The sequence below is a fragment of the Capra hircus genome, chromosome 13, assembly GCF_001704415.2.
Source record: "Capra hircus breed San Clemente chromosome 13, ASM170441v1, whole genome shotgun sequence".
Taxonomy (NCBI): Eukaryota; Metazoa; Chordata; class Mammalia; order Artiodactyla; family Bovidae; genus Capra; species Capra hircus.
In genome coordinates, this window is record NC_030820.1 from 19,558,717 (window position 1) to 19,577,744 (window position 19,028).

Consider the following 19,028-nt stretch of genomic DNA (forward strand, 5'->3'; position numbering starts at 1 on the left):
GTTAATTGGCTGTACTCCAAAACAAAATAAATTTAAAAAAATAAATAATGAATTGAATCAAATGGCAAACTTTTAATTCCATTTAAACAAGAAAATATTGATGTTTTAAATTAACATTGAATGAAAATATTGAAGAAGTATAGCAATTAAAATAAAAAACTTTCAATTTATTATGCTATATCTTACCACCTTTGAGACATCAGTACCCAGCACCCTTTTTTTAACAACAGAAGGTGAGATGAATGGTGCTGTAAACATTTCATTCTCTTGAAGCAATTTTCCAACAGACTGTGCATCTTTAATTTCTTCATGCCATAACATTGTTGTGAATGTTTTATCATAGTTCTTTGATGAAACTATACGGGATAGATCTTCATCAGTTAAACGTTCACTTGGAGTCTTTAAAAAAGGTGATCCATCTTGAGACTTGAGGATCTGTGAAAGATCTGAAATAGCAGGGCTAGCTCTTTCCTTCTCTGAGCTTTAGAATTACAAAACATCTGGTATTAGATTATATGAACAACATTTTTCATTTGTAACTAAAGAATCATTTGCATAATCTATAAGGATATTAAATGAGTAATTATAATTATTCACTAATTAATAGTAATACAAATGTGAAATTGATGCTAGATAACAAGCTAAGGATAATATATTTCATGGGTTTTAAAATAGAGACAAAGAGTCTCAAATTGGCTAAGACAGCAGAGTGGGAACACCCTAAGCCCACCTCCTCTAATGGGCATACTAAAATTACAACCATTTACAGAGCAACTATTGATGAGAAAAACTGGATGGTTAGCAGAAAAGATCTTCTACTAAAGATTTAAAGAAGGAACCACAAGAAGATAGGGAGAAGAAGTGGAGTCAGACTATAGTCAACATCCACAGCCCCAAGTGAGTAACCCACAAAGGGAGGATGATTACAATTGCAGAGGTTATCCCCAAGGAGCAAGAGGTCCAAGCCCCACACTGGGGTTGCCAGCCCAGTAGTCCTACACCAACACAAGCCATCTAGAACATTTGGCTTTGAAGGTCAATGGGACTTACTTTCAGGAAAGTCAGAATATTATGGGAAATAGAGACTCCCTTCTAAGAAAACACACACATCATCTCACACACTCCAGGAATCGTAGCAGAAGCAGTCATTTAAAAAGAGACTGGATTACACCCACCTGCTGCTCTTGGAGAGCCTACCAGAGAGGCAGAAGGAAACTGGAGCTCACCACGGGGACACAGACACTGGTGGCAGGCAATTTTGAAAGTTCTTTCTACCACATGGTCACTGGGATAACCAAGCTCCACTCTGGAATACTCCCTTTAGCTTATTGGGACCCAGCCTCACCCACCAGTCTGTCAGAACCAGAACTGGGACCCCTCAGGCCAAGCAATTAGCCAGGAAGGGACTTACTCAGTAGCTGCCTTCAGAGGACCTGAGCCCACAGTCACCCTGGGACACAGGGTGTCCTATCCACCAGCAGTCAGACACCAGCCCCAGGACCACTGCAGCCTGCAGCCTGCCATGGTAGGACCCAGCCCACTCAACAGCAGGCCAATACCAAGTATTTAAACACCTTAGGCCCCTTAGCCAGCTGCCCAGGGATTTGGCCACATCCTTAACCAGGCTGGAACAAGTGTCAGGTAACCACTGATCCTGCAGCCAGCTGTATCATGAACCAGCCCAACATCAAACCTCCTAATATTGGCATTATAGAAATCTCAAAAGGAGAAGTGAGAGAAAGGGGGCAGAGGACATATCTGAAGATAAAATAGCTGAAAAACTCCCATAGCCTGAGAAAGGAAATGGTATCAAGGTCCAGGAAGCACTGAGAGTTCCAAACACAATCATCCCAAAGACAACCACACCAAGACACACCACAATTAAAATGAGACAAATTTATATAAAGAGAGAATAGTAAAACAAGGGAAAGCAACAAGTTAGATAAAAGAGAACTCCTATAAGGCCAGGCTATCAGCTAACTTTTCAGCAGAAACTCTATAGGCCAGAGGGGAGTGGCATGATGTATTTTAAGTGATGAAAGGGAAAACCTACAACAAGAAATGCTCTACCCCTTAATGCTTTCATTCAGATTTGATGGCGAGATCAAAAGTTGTACAACCAAGCAAAGGCAAAGAGTTCAGCATTACCAAGCCAGCATTACAAGAAATCTTAAGGGAACTTTCCAAGTGAAAAGAAAAGGCAAAAACTAGAAACATAAAAAGCACAAAAGTGAAAAGCTCATTGTTAAAAGCAAATATACAGTAAAGGTAGTAAGTCAACCACATACAAAATTAGTAGGAAGATTAAAAGACTAAAGTAGTAAAATTTTCTATATTCACAATAAGCAGTTAAGAGATACAAAAAGATGTAAAAGATGATGTCAAAAACAGTAATCATGGGGTGGGGGGTGGAGAGAAGTGACAACAAAGGGTTGTTAAAATGTTTGAAATGCAGAAATCAGCAACTGAAAATAATCACATGTATATTGAGAGATTCCTAAATATAAAACTGCTGGTAACCACAAATCAAAAATCTACTCTAGATACACAAACAAAAGAATCCAAACATGACACTAAAGGCAGTTGTCAAAACACAAGAGAATGAAAGAAAGGGGAAAAAAGGTCTAGGAAACCAATTCCAAGACAATTAACAAAATGTCAATTAGAACATACCAATCAAAATCACATTGAATGTAAACAGAATAAATGTCCCAATCAAGACACAAAGTGACTGAATGGATACAAAACAAGATACACACACACACACACACACACACACACAGCCTACAAGAGACTCACTTCAGACCTAAGACATCCAACTGTCTAAAAGTGAGGTGGTATAGAAAGATGTCTCATGCAAATTAAAATCAAAAGAAACCTGGCATAGCAATACTTAGAAAAAAGTATATAGATTTAAAACAAAGACTATTATAAGAAACAAAGAAAGGAATTAAACAATGAGAAAGGGATCAATTTAAGAACATAAAACTGTAAATATATATGCACCCATTGCAGGAACATCTAAATGCATAAAACAAATATTCATAATACATAAAGAGAAACTGGCAGTAACACAAAAACTGTAGGGGACTTTAACACCCCACTCACATCAAAAAGATAGATGATCCAGACAGAAAATCAATAAAGAAACACTAACTTAAATCACATATTAAACCACATGGATTATGTATATACATGGAACAGTCCATACAAACTCAGCAGAATACATATTTTTTCAACTGCACATGGAATATTCTGTAGGAGAGATTCCATGTGAGGCCACAAAAGAAGTCTCAGCAAATTCAAGAAAGCTGAAATTATATCAACCATCTTTCTAATTGCAACACTATGAAACTAGATCAACTACAAGAAAAAAAAACTGCAAAAAACCCACAAACATGTGGAAGTTAAACAATATGCTACTGAACAACCAATGAATCACTGAAGAAATCAAAGAGGAAATAAATACCTAGAGACAAAAGATAACAACATGACAATCTAAAACCTATGGGATGTAGCAAAAGCAGCTCTAAGTAGGAAGTTAACAGCAATACAAGCTTACCTCAGGAAATAAGAAAAACATCAAATAAACAACCTAATCTTACACCTAAATGAGCTACAGAAAAAAAACAAACAAAACCTATAGTCAGTCAGAGGAAAGAAATCATAAAGATTAGAGTAGAATTAAATAAAATAGAAACTAAAAAAAAAAAAATCAATGAAGCTAAAGGCTGGTTATTTGAAAAGACAAGCAAAATGAATAAACCTTTAGCCAGACTCACCAAGAAAAAAAGGAAGTGTCCAAATCAATAAAATCCCAAATGAAAAAGAAGTTACAACCAACATCACAAAAATAAAAAGAATCATAAGAGACTACTTGCTGCTGTTCTTTAGCATTCAGTTGCGTCCAACTCTTTTGCAATCCCATGGGCTGTAGCCCGCCAGGCTCCACTTTCCATGGGATTCTCCAGGCAAGAATCCTGGAGTGGGTTGCCATTTCCTACTGCAGGGAATCTTCCCAACCCAGGGATCAAATCTGCCTCTCCTGCAGCTCCTGCATTGGCAGGTGGATTCTTTACTACTTTGGGAACAGACAACCTAGCTTTTTAGGACAAATTCTTAGAAAGGTACAATCACCTAAACTTAAACCCGGAAGAAACAGAAATATGAACAGACCAACTACCAGTACTGAAACTGGATCAATAATTTTAAAATTCACAAGAAACAAAAATCCAGCTTCAGAGGCTTCACAGGTAAATTCTACCAAACACTTAAAAACTTAACCCTATGCTACTAAAACTATTCCAAAAAACTGCAGAGGAAGGAACACTTCCAAATTCACAGTATGAGGCAGCATCAATCTGACACCAAAACAAGACAAAGATACCACAAAAAAAGAAAATTACAGGCCAAAATCACTAACAAATATAGATGGAAAAACCCTCAATACTAGTGAATTATATTCAACAGTACTTTAATACATGATTAAGTGGGATTTATCAGAGAATTTGGCTTAAAACTCAACATTCAAAACACTAAGATCATGTCATCTGGTCCCATCACTTCATGGCAAATAGATGGAGAAACAATGGAAACAGTGACAGACTTTATTTTGTGGGGCTTCAAAAAATTTGGGGGCTCCAAAATCAATGCAGATGGTGACTGAAGAAATTAAAAGATGCTTGCTTCTTGGAAGTAAAGCTATGACCAACCTAGACAGCATATTAAAAAGCAGAGACACTACTTTGCAAACAAAGATCTAGTCAAAGAGATGGTTTTTCCAATAGTCATGTATGAATATGAGAGTTGGACTAGAAAGAAAACTGAGTGCAGAAGAATTGATACTTTTGAACTGTGGTGCTGGAGAAGACTCTTGAGAGTCCCTTGGACTGCAAGGGGATTTGGGATCTAACCATTCCATCCTAAAGGAAGTCAGTCCTGAATATTCATTGGAAGGACTGATGCTGAAGCTGAAACTCCAGTACTCTGGCCACCTGATGCAAACAACTGACTCATTTGAAAAGACCCTGATGCTGGGAATGATTGAAGGTGGGAGGAGAAGGGGATGACAGAGGACGAGATGGTTGGATGTCATCACCGACTCGGACATGAGTTTGGGTAAACTCCGGTAGTTGGTGATGGACAGGGAAGCCTGGTGTGCTGCAGTCCACGGGATCTCAAAGAGTCTGACACAACTGAGCGACTGAACCGATACTGATCACACAAATGCAATGATTTTTCATTATCTGCAAATCAATGTGATATGTAACACATTAAAAAATTTAAGAATAAAAACCATATGATTATCTCAATAGATGCCTTTGATGAAATTCAACATCCATTTATGATTAAGAAACTCTCCAGAAAGTGGGCTTAGGGGGAACATATTTCAACATAATAAAGGCTATATATGACAACCTTAGCTAACACATATTCAACAGAGAAGATGAAAGCATTTTCTCTAGTATCAGGCAAAGAACAAGGATGCCCACTCTTGGCTATTTTTATTCAACAGTCTGGGAACTCCTGAACACAGCAATCAGAAAAGAAAAAGAAATTTTAAAAAATCCAAATTGGAGAGAACAAGATGGCGGAGGAGTAGGTGGATGTGGAGTACATCTCTCTCCACAGATACATCAGGAATACACCTTCAGACACAGAAGTGCATGCAGAACACCAGCTGAGAGCAGACAGGAGTACCGAACCAGAGGAAAAGAAAATATAGAACCACGCAAAACTCGGTAGGAAGAAAGAACTAGGGGGAAAAACAGGAGTGTTAGTAGGACTGGACCTGAACTCGGCAGGTGAGGGAACTGAAGCAGGGATCCAATCCCCACATCGGAGCAACTGTCCAAGTCAGAGGAGAAACATTTAAGCCTGAGAGTGAAACAGCTCATCTGTGGCAGCCTAAATGGAATGAGAATCAGACAGTCCTTGCCACAGCCATACATATCTCAGACAAGAACACAGGTCCTCTGGAAGGCGCAACAGCTGGAAGCTGGAGTTTGGGGATTGTAGAGCAATCCCAGAGCAAGGGCTGCTGTTGACTGCAGAGAGATGATTGAGGGGATGTGAGGAAGGAGACTGTGGTGGGAAATGCCTGTGGAGGAAAGCTGGGCAGCCATGGAGGCAAGGAGATACTCCTGAGTCACATGTAGGGAGTGGATTCATCACCATAGCCTCTCTTCCCACATGCCAGCATCGGCAGCTGAATAATAGAGAGGCTGGCCCATCAAACACCTAAGGCACTGAACTACAAAGTAGGGCCCCACCCATACTGCTCCTTTAAGTGTCTGGTGCACCGAACTACAGAGTAGGACTTCACCTAGGGTGCCCCTTTAAGTGCCTGACGCACTGATCTACAGAGTAGGACCCCAGCCAGGGGGGCCCCCTCTAAGTGCCTGAACAGGCAGAGCTATGGAGAAAGACTGGCCAAAAAGGCCTTCTGATGGCCAGCTACAAGAGGCTAGAAAAAAGACTGTCATAGGGCCGTAACTCCTGCAGTGGAGGCAGTCCATGTCCCTGAATACTTGGTGCCACCAGGGTCCCCGCAAGCCAAGCAGCTGTGCCACCTTCATGCTAAATTCTGATTGAGGCATAGCTGCCACAGGCAAAAAAAGGTCTTTCATCTATGCGCACAGTGTCAGACTCCTTGTGACCCTGTAGACTGTGGCCTGCCAGGCTTTTCTGTCAGGGAGGGGTTTCTCCAGGCAAGAATACTGGAGTGTATTGGCCAATACTGGTTGCCATATCCTTCTAGAGCGCTATATTTCCTGCTGCCCTAGCCACCAACTACCCTGAGTACCTGGTGCTGCAAGAACCCCTGCGACCCAAGCAGCTGCACCACCTCCACACCTGGGCCTCACATGGGCAAACCCAAGTCCTCCAAGGCAGCATCAGAAGCAAACTCCAGTGGACGACCCACATGCAGAGGTGGAAATAAAACCACAGTTTAAACCCAGGGGCAGTGTGGCTAAGGAAGAAGACCCAAAACCTTCCCACCAGCTGTACAAAATGAAGATTAAGTCCACACAATCAACTAGGAAGACTCTGTGTCTATGGAATATATAAAAGGTCATTGAGAGCTCCCACAAAAGAAAATGCACTAGTTCTGATAGCTGTAGACACTGGAGGCAAGAACACATGAGTTGGACCAGATTAGAATCTGAGCTGCCCCCACAGCAGGTCCAGAGATAAGCACAGTGTTGGAGGGCCTCCTAGGGTAGTGAGGTGGACATGACTCCCAGCAAGGGAAAGGACTCTGACAGCAATGACTCAAGAAAAACATTTATTATTGTTTTGACTTGTTCTGTAGATTCTTTTGGATTTTTTTCATTTTTCCTTTTTCGTCCCCCTCTGCTGTAGTTGTCGATTTTATTGGCACTATGAAATCCAATTAAGCTTTTGAGCATTTTTTTTTCTCAGTCACATTTTTTATTGTTGTTATAAACCTCTGCCTCTACATTGGGCTTTTGCAGTTCTGTGGAGTTTCCTTCTTTCTCTCTTTTTTTAATTTTTAAACTTATTTTTCTACACTTATTCCTTTGTTTGCTTTTCCTACCATTTTTTTCCCCTTGCACTTAATCTTTAATGTATATAAATCTTCTTCATCTACCTCTATTTAACTGTGCATATCTATTCTTTCTTTCCTTTCCTCTCAACATATTTCTTAGTTGTGTTTTCATTGCTTTATTCCCCACTTGGCACCTTGCTTTAACTTTGTTTTCCAGTTTGTGCTTTAGTTAGTTTTGTTCTTAACTGGTAAATACAATTTTTTATTTCCTTTGTTCGCTGGGTCAATCTACTGTATGTTATTTTTGTTGGACTGTTTTGACTTTGCTCATGGGTATATATATGTATATATTCCATTATTTTAATTATTATTTGCCTGATTTTGTAACTGCCATGTATCTGGGGTTCATCTTTGGCTTCTCATTTTTGGATATTTGTTTTAATCTCACTTAATGCCATAACAAACCACTTGTGGAATCTTCATTCCCGACCAGAGATCAGGCGGAGCCTTTGGAGTGGGAGCACTGACTCCAAGACCTTACACTACCAGAGAACTAACCCTAGGGAGTATCAAATAGTGAGAACTCAGGGAAATCACTTGAAAACAAGACCCGGCATCACCCAACCATGAGTAACACTCTTTGCAGGACGCTTCATCTAAACAACAAACAAAGCAAAAATATAAACCCAATTATTAGAAGACAGGAATACCACCTCACTCAGCCTTGCCCATCAGAGGAAAAACAAACAAACAAAAACTCATCACAGATCTCACCCTATACAAAGCTTGCAAACCACTGGACCAAACTTAGGAGGGCAGAAATCAAAAGGAAGAAAGAACTTAACCTTGAAGCCTGGGAAAAGGAGACCTTAAACACAGTAAGTTTTTAAAAAATGAAAAGGCAGAGAAATACTACACAAATGAAAGAACAAACTAGAAATGTAGAAGTCCAAATAAATGAAGCAGAAATAGGCAAAACACCTGAAAAAGAATTTAGAATAATTATAGTGAAGATGATCAAAAACCTTGAAAACAAAATGGAGAAAATGCAAAAATCAATTAACAAAGACCTAGAATAACTAAAGAATAAACATATAGAGACATACAACACAATTACTGAAATTAAAAACACTCTAAATGGAATCAATAGCAGAATATCTGAAGCAGAAGAACGAATCAGTGAGCTGGAATATAAAATGTGGAAATAACTTGTGAAGAGCAGAATAAAGTAAAAAGAATGAAAAGAACTGAGGACAGTCTCAGAAACATCTGGGAAAATATCAAATGCACCAACATTCAAATTATAGGGGTCCCTGAAGAAGAAGAGAAAAAGAAAGGGTATAAGAAAATTTTTGAAGAGATTATAATTGAAAATTTCCCCAACATGGAAAAGGAAATAGTCAATCAAGTCCAAGAGGCACAAAGAGTCCTATTCAGGATAAACTCAAGGAGAAACACACTAAGATACATACTAATCAAACTAAAAAAGACTAAACACAAAGAAAGAATATTAAAAGCAGCAAGGGAGAAGCAACAAATAACATACAAGGGAAACTCCATATGCTTAACAGCTGATCTTTCAGCAGAAACTCTGCAGGCCAGAAGGGAATGGTAGGATATATTTAAAGTACTGAAAGGGAAAAATCTACAACAAAGATTACTGTACTGGCAAGGATCTCATTCAAAATTGATGGAGAAACAAAAAGCTTTTTCAGACAAGCAAGTTAAGAGAATTCAGTACCACCAAACCAGCTGTACAACAAATGTTACAGGGACTTATATAGTCAAGGAAAAAAAAAAAAAGATCTACAAAATGAACCCCAAACAATTAAGAAAATGGCAATAGGAACATATATATCAATAATTACTTTAAATGTACATGGATTAAATGCTCCAACCAAAAGACACAGACTGGCTGAATGTATACAAAAACAAGACCCATATATATGCTGTCTACAAGAAACTCACTTCAGACCTCAAGACACATATAGACTGAAAGTGAGTGGATGGAAAAATATATTCCATGCAAATGGGAAGCAAAAGAAAGCTGGAGTAGCAATCCTCGTATCAAAGTAGACATTAAAATAAAGAAGATTACAAGCAATAAGGAAGGACACTACATAATGATCAAGGGATCAATCCAAACGGAAGACATAACATTTGTAAATATCTATGCATGCAACATAGGAGCACCTCAATACATAAGACAAACACTAACAGACAATAAAAGGAGAAATTGACAGTAACACAATAATAGCAGGAGACTTTAACACCCCAATCACACTGATGGACAGATCATCTAAACACAATAAGGAAACAAAAGTCTTAAATGATACATTAGATGAACTGGATCTCACTGATATCTTCAGGACCTTCCATCCAAATTCAGAACACACCTTCTTCTCAAGTGCACATGCAACATTCTCCAGGACAGACCACATCTTGGGTCACAAATCAAACCTCAGTAAATTTGAGAAAATTGACATAATATCAAGCATCTTCTCTGACCACAATGCTATGAGACTAGATATCAATTACAAGAAAAAAAAAACTGTAAGAAACACAAACACATGGAGATTAAACAACACATTTCTAAATAACCAACAGGTTACTGAAGAAATCAAAAAATTTCTAGAAACAAATGACAATGAAAACACAACACCACAAAACTTATGGGATGGAGCAAAAGCAGTTCTAAGAGGGAAGTTTATAGCAATACAATCCTACCTCAAGAAACAAGAAAAACATCAAATTGACAACCTAACTTTACACCTAAAACAATTGGAAAAAGAAGAACAAAAAACCCCAAAATTAGTAGAAAGAAATGTCATAAAGATCCGAGCAGAAATAAATGAAAAAGAAATGAAAGAAACAATAGTAACGATTAATGATTTGGGAGAATGGCATTGAAACATGTATAATATCATATAAGAAACAAATCGCCAGTCTAGGTTCGATGCAGGATACAGGATGCTTGGGGCTGGAGCACTGGGATGACCCAGAGAGATGGTATGGGAAGGGAGGTGGGAGAGGAGTTCAGGATTGGGAACATGTGTACACCCATGGTGGATTCATGTGGATGTATGGCAAAACCAATACAGTATTGTAACGTAAAATAAAAATAAAAATAAAAACTGGTTCTTTGAGAAGATAAACAAAATTGACAAGCCTTTAACCAGACTCATCAAGAAAAAAAAGAGAAGAATCAAATAGACAAAATTAGAAATGAAAAAGGAGAGGTTACAACAGACAATGCAGAAATACAAAGGATTATAAGAGACTATTATAAACAACTATACGGCAATAAAATAGAAAACCTGGAAGAAATGGACAGGTTCTTAGAAAAGTTCAATCTTCCAAGACTGAACCAGGAAGAAATAGAAATTATGAACAACCCAATTACAAGCACTGAAATTGAAGCTGTGATCAAAAATCTCCCAAAAAACAAAAGCCCAGGAACAGATGGCTTCATAGGAGAATTCTATCAAACATTTAGAGATGAGCTAATGCCTTTTCTTCTAAAACTCTTCCAAAAAATTGCAGAGGAAGGAACACTTTCAAAACTCATTCTAGGAGGCCACCATCCCCCTGATATCAAATCCAGACAAACACACACACACACACACACACACACACACACACAAAACTACAGGCCAATATCTTTGATGAACATAGATCCAAATAACAACAAAATTTTAGCAAACAGAATTCAGCAACACATCATAAAAAAATCATAAAAAAGCAAGATCCTCTATGACTCACCTCTTAAGAGTAATGGAAATAAAAACAGAAGTAAACAAGTGGGACCTGATTAAACTTAAAAGATTTTGCACAGCAAAGGAGACTATAAGCAAGGTGAAAGACAACCCTCAGAATGGGACAAAATAATAGCAAATGAAACAATTGATAAAGGATTAATTTCCAAAATATACAAGCAGTTCATAGAACTCAATGCCAGAAAAACAAACAACCCAATCAAAAACAGACATTTTTCCAAAGAAGACATTACAGATGGCTAACAAACAAATGAAAAGATGCTCAACGTCACTAGTTACTAGAGAAATGCAATCACAATTACAATGAGCTATCACCTCACACCGTTCAGAATGGCTATCATCAAAAAGTCTAAAACAATAAATGCTGGAGAGGGTATGGAGAAAAGGGAACGCTTTTGCACTGTTGGTGGGAATGTAAACTGATACAGCCACTATGGAAGACGGTATGGAGATTCCTTAAAAACCTAGGAATAAAACCATCATGTGACCCAGCAAGCCCACTACTAGGTATATACCCTGATGAAACCAGGGTTGAAAAAGACACATGTATCCCACTGTTCATTGTGGCAGCTTTTACAATAGCTAGAACATAGAAGCAACCTAGATGTCCATTCACAGATGAATGGATAAAGAAGTTGTGGTACATACACACAATGAAATATTACTCAGCCATGAAAAGGAACACAATTGAATCAGTTCTGATGAGGTGGTTGAACCTACAACATATTATACAAAGTGAAATGAGTCAGAAAAAGAAAGATGAATATTGTATTCTAATGCATATATATGAAATCTAGAAAATGGTACTGAAGAATTTATTTATAAGGCAGCAATGGAGAAACAACCCATATAGTCATGATGTGTGATCACTCACCTAGAGCCAGACATCCTGGAATGTGAAGTTAACTGGGCCTTAAAAAGCATCACTATGAACAAAGCTAGTGGAGGTGATGGAATTCCGCTTGAGCTATTTCAAATCCTAAAAGATGATGCTGTGAAAGTGCTGCACTCAATATGCCAGCAAATTTGGAAAACTCAGCAGTGGCCACAGGACTGGAAAAGGTCAGCTTTCATTCCAATCCCAAAGAAAGGCAATCCCTAAGAATGCTCAAACTACCACACAATTGCACTCATCTCACACGCTAGTAAAGTAATGCTCAAAATTCTCCAAGCCAGGATTCAGCAGTACATGAACCATGAACTTTCAGATATTCAAGCTGGCATCAGAAAAGGCAGAGGAACCAAAGATCGAATGTTTTCCAACATTCGCTGGATCGTCAAAAAACCAAGAGAGTTTCAGAAAAAAACATCTATTTCTGGTTTATTGACTAGGCCAAAGCCTTTGACAATAAACTGTAGAAAATTCTGAAAGAGACGGGAATACTAGACCACCTGACATGCCTCTTGAGAAACCTGTATGCAAGTCATGAAAGCAACAGTTAGAACTGAACATGGAACAACAGACTGGTTCCAAATAGGAAAAGGAGTATGTCAAGGCTGTAAATTGTCATCCTCCTTATTTAACTTGTATGCAGAGTACATCATGAGAAATGCTGGGCTGGAAGAAGTACAAGCTGGAATCAAGATTGCCAGGAGGAATATCAATAACCTCAGATATGTATATGACACCACCCTTATGGCAGAAAGTAAAGAAGAACTAAAGAGCTTCTTGATGAAAGTGAAAGAGGAGAGTGAAAAAGTTGGCTTAAGGCTCAACATTCAGAAAACTAACATCATGGCATCTGGTTCCATCACTTCATGGGAAATAGATGGGGAAACAGTGGCTGACTTTATTTTTCTGGGCTCCAAAATCACCAAAGATGGTGATTGCAGCCATGAAATTAAAAGGTGCTTACTCCTTGGAAGGAAAGTTATGACCAACCTAGATAGCATATTGAAAAGCAGAGATATTACTTTGTCAACAAAGGTCAGTCTAGTCAAGGCTATGGTTTTTCCAGTAGTCATGTATAGAGAGAGTTGGACTATAAGGAAAGCTGAGCACCAAAAAATTGATGCTTTTGAACTGTGGTCTTGGAGAAGACTCTTGAGAGTCCCTTGGATTGCAAGGAGATCCAACCAGTCCATCCTAAAGGAGATCAGTCCTGGGTGTTCATTGGAAGGACTAATGTTGAAGCTGAAACTCCAATATTTTGGCCACCTGATGCGAAGAGCTGACTCATTTGAAAAGACCTTGATGTTGGGAAGGATTGAAGGCAGGAGGAGAAGGGGAAGACAGAGGATGAGATGGTTGGATGGCATCACCGACTCAATGGACATGAGTTTGGATAAACTCAGGAGTTGGTGATGGACAGGGAGGCCTGGCGCGCTGCAGTTCATGGGGTCGCTAAGAGTTGGACATGACTGAGTGACTGAACTGAACTGAACTGAAGGGACAAACAGACATAGAGAATAAACTAATGGACATGGGGAGAGGGGAGGAGAGGGTAAGATGTATGGAAACAGTAACAGAAACTTAATTACCACATGTAAAATTGATAGCCAACAGGAATTTGCTGTAAGGCTCAGGAAACTCAAACAGGGGCTCTATATCAATCTAGAGGGGTGAGATGAGGTGGGAGATGGGAATGAGGTTCAAAAGGCAGGGGATATATGTATACCTGTGGTTGATTCATGTTGAGGTTTGACATAAAACAACAAAATTCTGTAAATCAATTATCCTTCAATAAAAAATAAATTTAAAAAATCCAAATTGGAAAGGAAGTAAAACTGTGATTCTTTGCAGATGACATGGTGACATGGTGACATACACAGAAAATCCTAACCATGCCACCAGAAAACGACTCAAGCTCATTTTGAATCTGGTAAAGTTGGAGGATACAAAACTAATATAGAGAAATCTGTTTCATTTCTACATGCTTACAATGAACCATCTGCAAGAGAAATTAAGGAAATAATCTAATTTACCATCACTTCAAAAAGAATAAAATACCTAGGAATAAACCTACATAAGGAGGCAAAAGAACTTCACTAGGAAAACTGTAAGACGCTAATGAAATAAAGAAAGCTCAAACAGATGGAAAGACATACCATGTTCTTGGATTGGAAGAATTAATATTGTTAAAATGAACACACAATACAGGACAATCTACAGATTCCATGGAATCCCTATCAAAACAGCACTGCAGCCACTGTGGAAAACAGTATGGAAAGTTCCTAAAACGTAAAAAGAGAACTTCCATATGACCCAATAATTCCACTCCTAGGTATAGTTGATTTACAATTTTATAGATATATATATGTGTGTGTTGTTTTATTCAATATTTAAATTGAAGTATATAGTTTTCTACTATTGATGTATACTATTATACACCAATTTTTAAACTGGTGTACTAATTAAAATTGATGTATACTATTATACACTATATGTTGGCTCTATTTCTCAACTTGTACAATGCATCCAATATTTTGTAATAACTGTAAATGGAGTCTAACCTTTAAAATTGCATTAAAAGTTTCTTATTTTTTAAAAAGTACCAATGGAAACAGAAAAATGCTTAAATAAATAGGTACTGCAAACTAGTAAATATAACAGAAAAGCAGCAGACTCACACATACAGGGAACAAACTACTAGTTACCAGCGGGTAAAGGGAAAGGTGGAGGGGCCAATATAAGATTAGTGGATTAATAGCTACTAATGACCTGGATAACCACAGTGGTGTGGTTGTTCACTTAGAGCCAGACATCCTGGAGAGTGACATGAAGTGGGCCTTAGGAATCATTAATATGAACAAAGCTAGGGAAGGTGATGAAATTTCTAGTTGAGTTATTTTAAATCCTAAAAGATGATACTGTTAAAGTGTTGCACTCAATATGGCAGCAAATTTGGAAAACTCAGCAGTTGCCACAGGACTGGAAAAGGTCAGTTTTCATTCCAATCCCAAAGAACCCAAAGAATATTCAAACTACCACACAATTGCACTCATTTCACATGCTAGTAAAGTAACGTTCAAACTCCTTCAAACAAGGCTTCAATAGTATGTGAACCAAGAACTTCCAGATGTACAAGGTGGATTTACAAAAGGCAGAGAAACCAAATCAAATTGCCCACATCCGTTAGATCATAGAAAAAAGCAAGATAATTCCAGAAAAACATCTACTTCTGCTTCACTGACTGCTAAATAAGGCCTTTGACTGTGCGGATCACAACAAACTGTGGAAAATTCTTAAAGAGATGGGAATACTAGACCACCTGACCTGCCTCCTAAGAAATCTGTATGCAGGTCAAGAAGCAACAGTTAGAACCGGACATGGAATAATGGACTGGTTCCAGATTGGGAAAGGAGTATGCGACAAGGCTGTATATTGTCACCCTGCTTATTTAACTTATATGCAGAGTACGTCATGAGAAATGCCAGGCTACTGAACCTCAAGCTGGAATCAAGATTTCAGGGAGAAACATCCATAACCTCAAATATGCAGATGACACCACCCTTAGGGCAGAAAGAAAGAGGAACTAAAGGGCCTCTTGATGAAAGTGAAAGAGGAGAGTGAAACAGCTGGCTTAAAACTCAACATTCAAAAAACCAAGATCATGACATCTGGTCCCAACACTTCATGGCAAATAGATGGGGGCAAAATGGTACCAGTGACAGACTATTTTTCTGGATTCCAAAATCACTGTAGATGGTGACTGCAGTCATGAAATTAAAAGACGGTTGCTTCTTGGAAGAAAAGCTATGACAAACCTAGACAGTGTGTTCAAAAGCTGAGACATCAGTTTGCCAACAAGGGTCCATATCCTCAAAGCTAATGTTTTCCTAGAAGTCATATATAGCCACTCCAGTACACTTGCCTGGAAAATCCCATGGACAGAGAAGCCTGGTAGGCTGCAGTCCACGGTGTCGCTGAGTCGGACACGACTGAGCAACTTCACTTTCACTTTTCACTTTGATGCACTGGAGAAGGAAATGGCAACCCACTCCAGTATTCTTGCCTGGACAGTCCCAGGGATGGGGGAGCCTGGTGGGCTGCCGTCTATGAGGTCTCACAGAGTCGGACATGACTGAAGCGACTTAGCAGCAGCAGCATGTACAGATGTGAGAGCTGGACCATAAAGAAGTCTGAACACTGAGGAATTGATGCTTTGTGGTACTGGAGAAGACTGTTAAGAGTCCCTTAGACAGCAAAAAGATCAAACCAGCCAATCTGAAAGGAAATCAACCCTGAACATTCATTAGAAGGACTAATACTGAAGCTGAATCTCCACTACTTTGGCCACCTGATATGAAAAGCCTACTCGTTAGAAAAGACCCTGATGCTGGAGAAGATTGAAGGCAGGAGGTGAAGGGAATGACAGAGGATGAGATGATTGGATGGCATTACCGACTCAATGGACATGAGTTTGAGCAAACTCTGGGAGATGGTGAAGGACAGGGAAGCCTGGTATGCTGCAGTCCATGGGGTTGCAAGAGTCAGACATGACTGAGTGACTGAACAACAAGAATATACCTATCAATAATCACTTTAAATAAATTAAATTCTCAAATCAAAAAACATATGAACATACTACAACAAACACACACACACACATGCATGCGCATGCACACCCCTGCATGCTGCCTATAAGAGACCCATTTCAAATCCAAAGACACAGACTGAAAGTGAAGGGATCCAAAAAGATACTCCATGCAAGTGGAAACCAAAAGAAACGGAGTGGCTCTACTTCTATCAGACAAATAAAATTTGAAATATAACCATAATAAGTGACAAAGAATGGTATTACATAAAGATAAAAGGGTCAATTCAACCGGAGGATTTAACATTATGCACTCAATATAGGAGCAATAAATATACAAACCAACTGTTAACTGATCTAAAGGAAGAAATATACAGCAATAAAGGGGGGCTTTAATAAGGGGGCTTTAATAACCCCACTTACATTAACAAATAGAGCATTCAAACTGAAAATCAATAAGAAAGCATTGTCAGGAATTTCCTTGTGGTCCAGTGGTTAGGACTCCATGCTTTCACTGCCGAGAGTGTGGGTTCAATCCTTGGCTAGGGAACTAAGATCCCACTAGCCATGTGGTGTGGCCAAAAACAATAACACAATCAAACAAAAAACATAAGAAAGTATCATATATAAATGGTATATTTGATCATATTAACTTGACAAATATATATAAATAGATAGAACATTCCATCCAAAATAAACAGGATACAGATTCTTCTCAAGTAGACATAGAACATTCTCCAGAACAGATTGTATGTTAGGCCACAAAACAAGTTTTAACAAATTTAGGATTAGATTAAAATCATATTAACTATCTTTTCCAACCACAATATTATGAAAGTAGAAATCAATTACAAGAAGAAAACTGGAAAATTTACAAATATGTGAAGATTATATAAACATGCTATTGAACAACCAATGGATCAAGAAAGAAATCAAAACCAAAATTAAAATAGTACCCTGAGACAAAAGAAAATGGATATACCACATACTGAAATTTATGGGATGCGGTGAAAGCTATTTTGCAAGGAAAGTTCACAGTAATAAATGCCTACTTTACAAATAAGAAAAATCTCAAACCAGTAACAAATTTATATTTCAAGGAACTAGAAAAAGAAGAACAAAGTCCGAGTTTAGTAAAAGAAGGGAAATCATAAAGAATTACAGCAGAAATAAATGAAATGGAGGCTAAGAAGACGTCAAACAAACAAAAAAATCAATAAAACCAAGCAGCGGCTCTTTGAAAAGATAAACAAAACAGACAATTAGCTAGACTCACAAAGAAAAAAGAAGGCTCAAATTAATAAAAGAAGAAATATGACATCTGATATCACAGAGATACAAAGGATCAGAAGTGACTACTATGACAATTATACAGCAATAGTACTAACAATTGAGAATAAATTAATCAATAACTACAACATACAATCTTCTAAGATTGAATCATGAGGAAACAAAAATTACTCATTACTACTATTAAGGATAACGAATCTGTATTTTTAAAACTCCTTACAAACAAAAGTACACGACCAGGACATTTCCCTCCTGAATTCCACCCAATATTCACAGAAGGATTAATACCAATTCTTCTGAAACTCTTTCTTTTTTTTAAATTTTTTTAATTTTAAAATCTTTAATTCTTACATGCATTCCCAAACATGAAACAATAGAACAGAAGGCAATATTTCCAAACTCATTTTATAACACCAGCATTATTCAGATACTAAAACCCAAGACACCACAATAAAAGAAAATTACAAATATCCCTGATAAACAAAGATGCAAAAATAACAAAATATTAGCAAACTGATTCTAACAATCTATTAAAAGGATCATACAACATGAACAAGAGGAATTTCTACCAGGGGTATAGAAATGATTCATTATCTAGAAATTAGTCAATGAGGTATACCACATTAACAAAATGAATAATTTGGAAGATCATCTCAGTAACTGTAAAAAAAACTGAAAGCATTTCACAAAATTCAACATTTATGATAAAAGCTCTCAATTAAGTGGGTATGGAGGGAAAGAAAATACTCAACATAAAACCGGCCGTGTATGATAAACCCATAGATAACATCACACTCAAAAGTGAAAAGCTGAAAGCAATTCCTCTAAGATCAGAAATAAGAAAAGGATGCCCATTCTTGCTGCTTTTATCCAACATATTAGTGGAATTCCTAGACAGAGCAATTTGGCAAACAACAAACAAAAGCTGTCTACATTGGAAAAGAGGAAATAAATCTGTCACCATATTCAAAT

The 19,028-nt window shown here is 37.9% G+C and overlaps 1 protein-coding gene across 1 annotated transcript in view; it reads right to left on the reverse strand.

The window, feature by feature from the left end:
- Positions 1–19,028, reverse strand: part of CCDC7 (coiled-coil domain containing 7) — an 85,452-nt gene that overhangs the window by 19,737 nt on the left and 46,687 nt on the right. Inside the window, exons 16-17 of the mRNA XM_018056851.1 lie at positions 8,111–8,169; positions 187–481 (exon numbers count right to left, since the gene is read on the reverse strand). Of these exons, the coding sequence (XP_017912340.1) occupies positions 187–481; positions 8,111–8,169 (354 nt within the window). The remainder of the gene's footprint in view (positions 1–186; positions 482–8,110; positions 8,170–19,028) is intronic.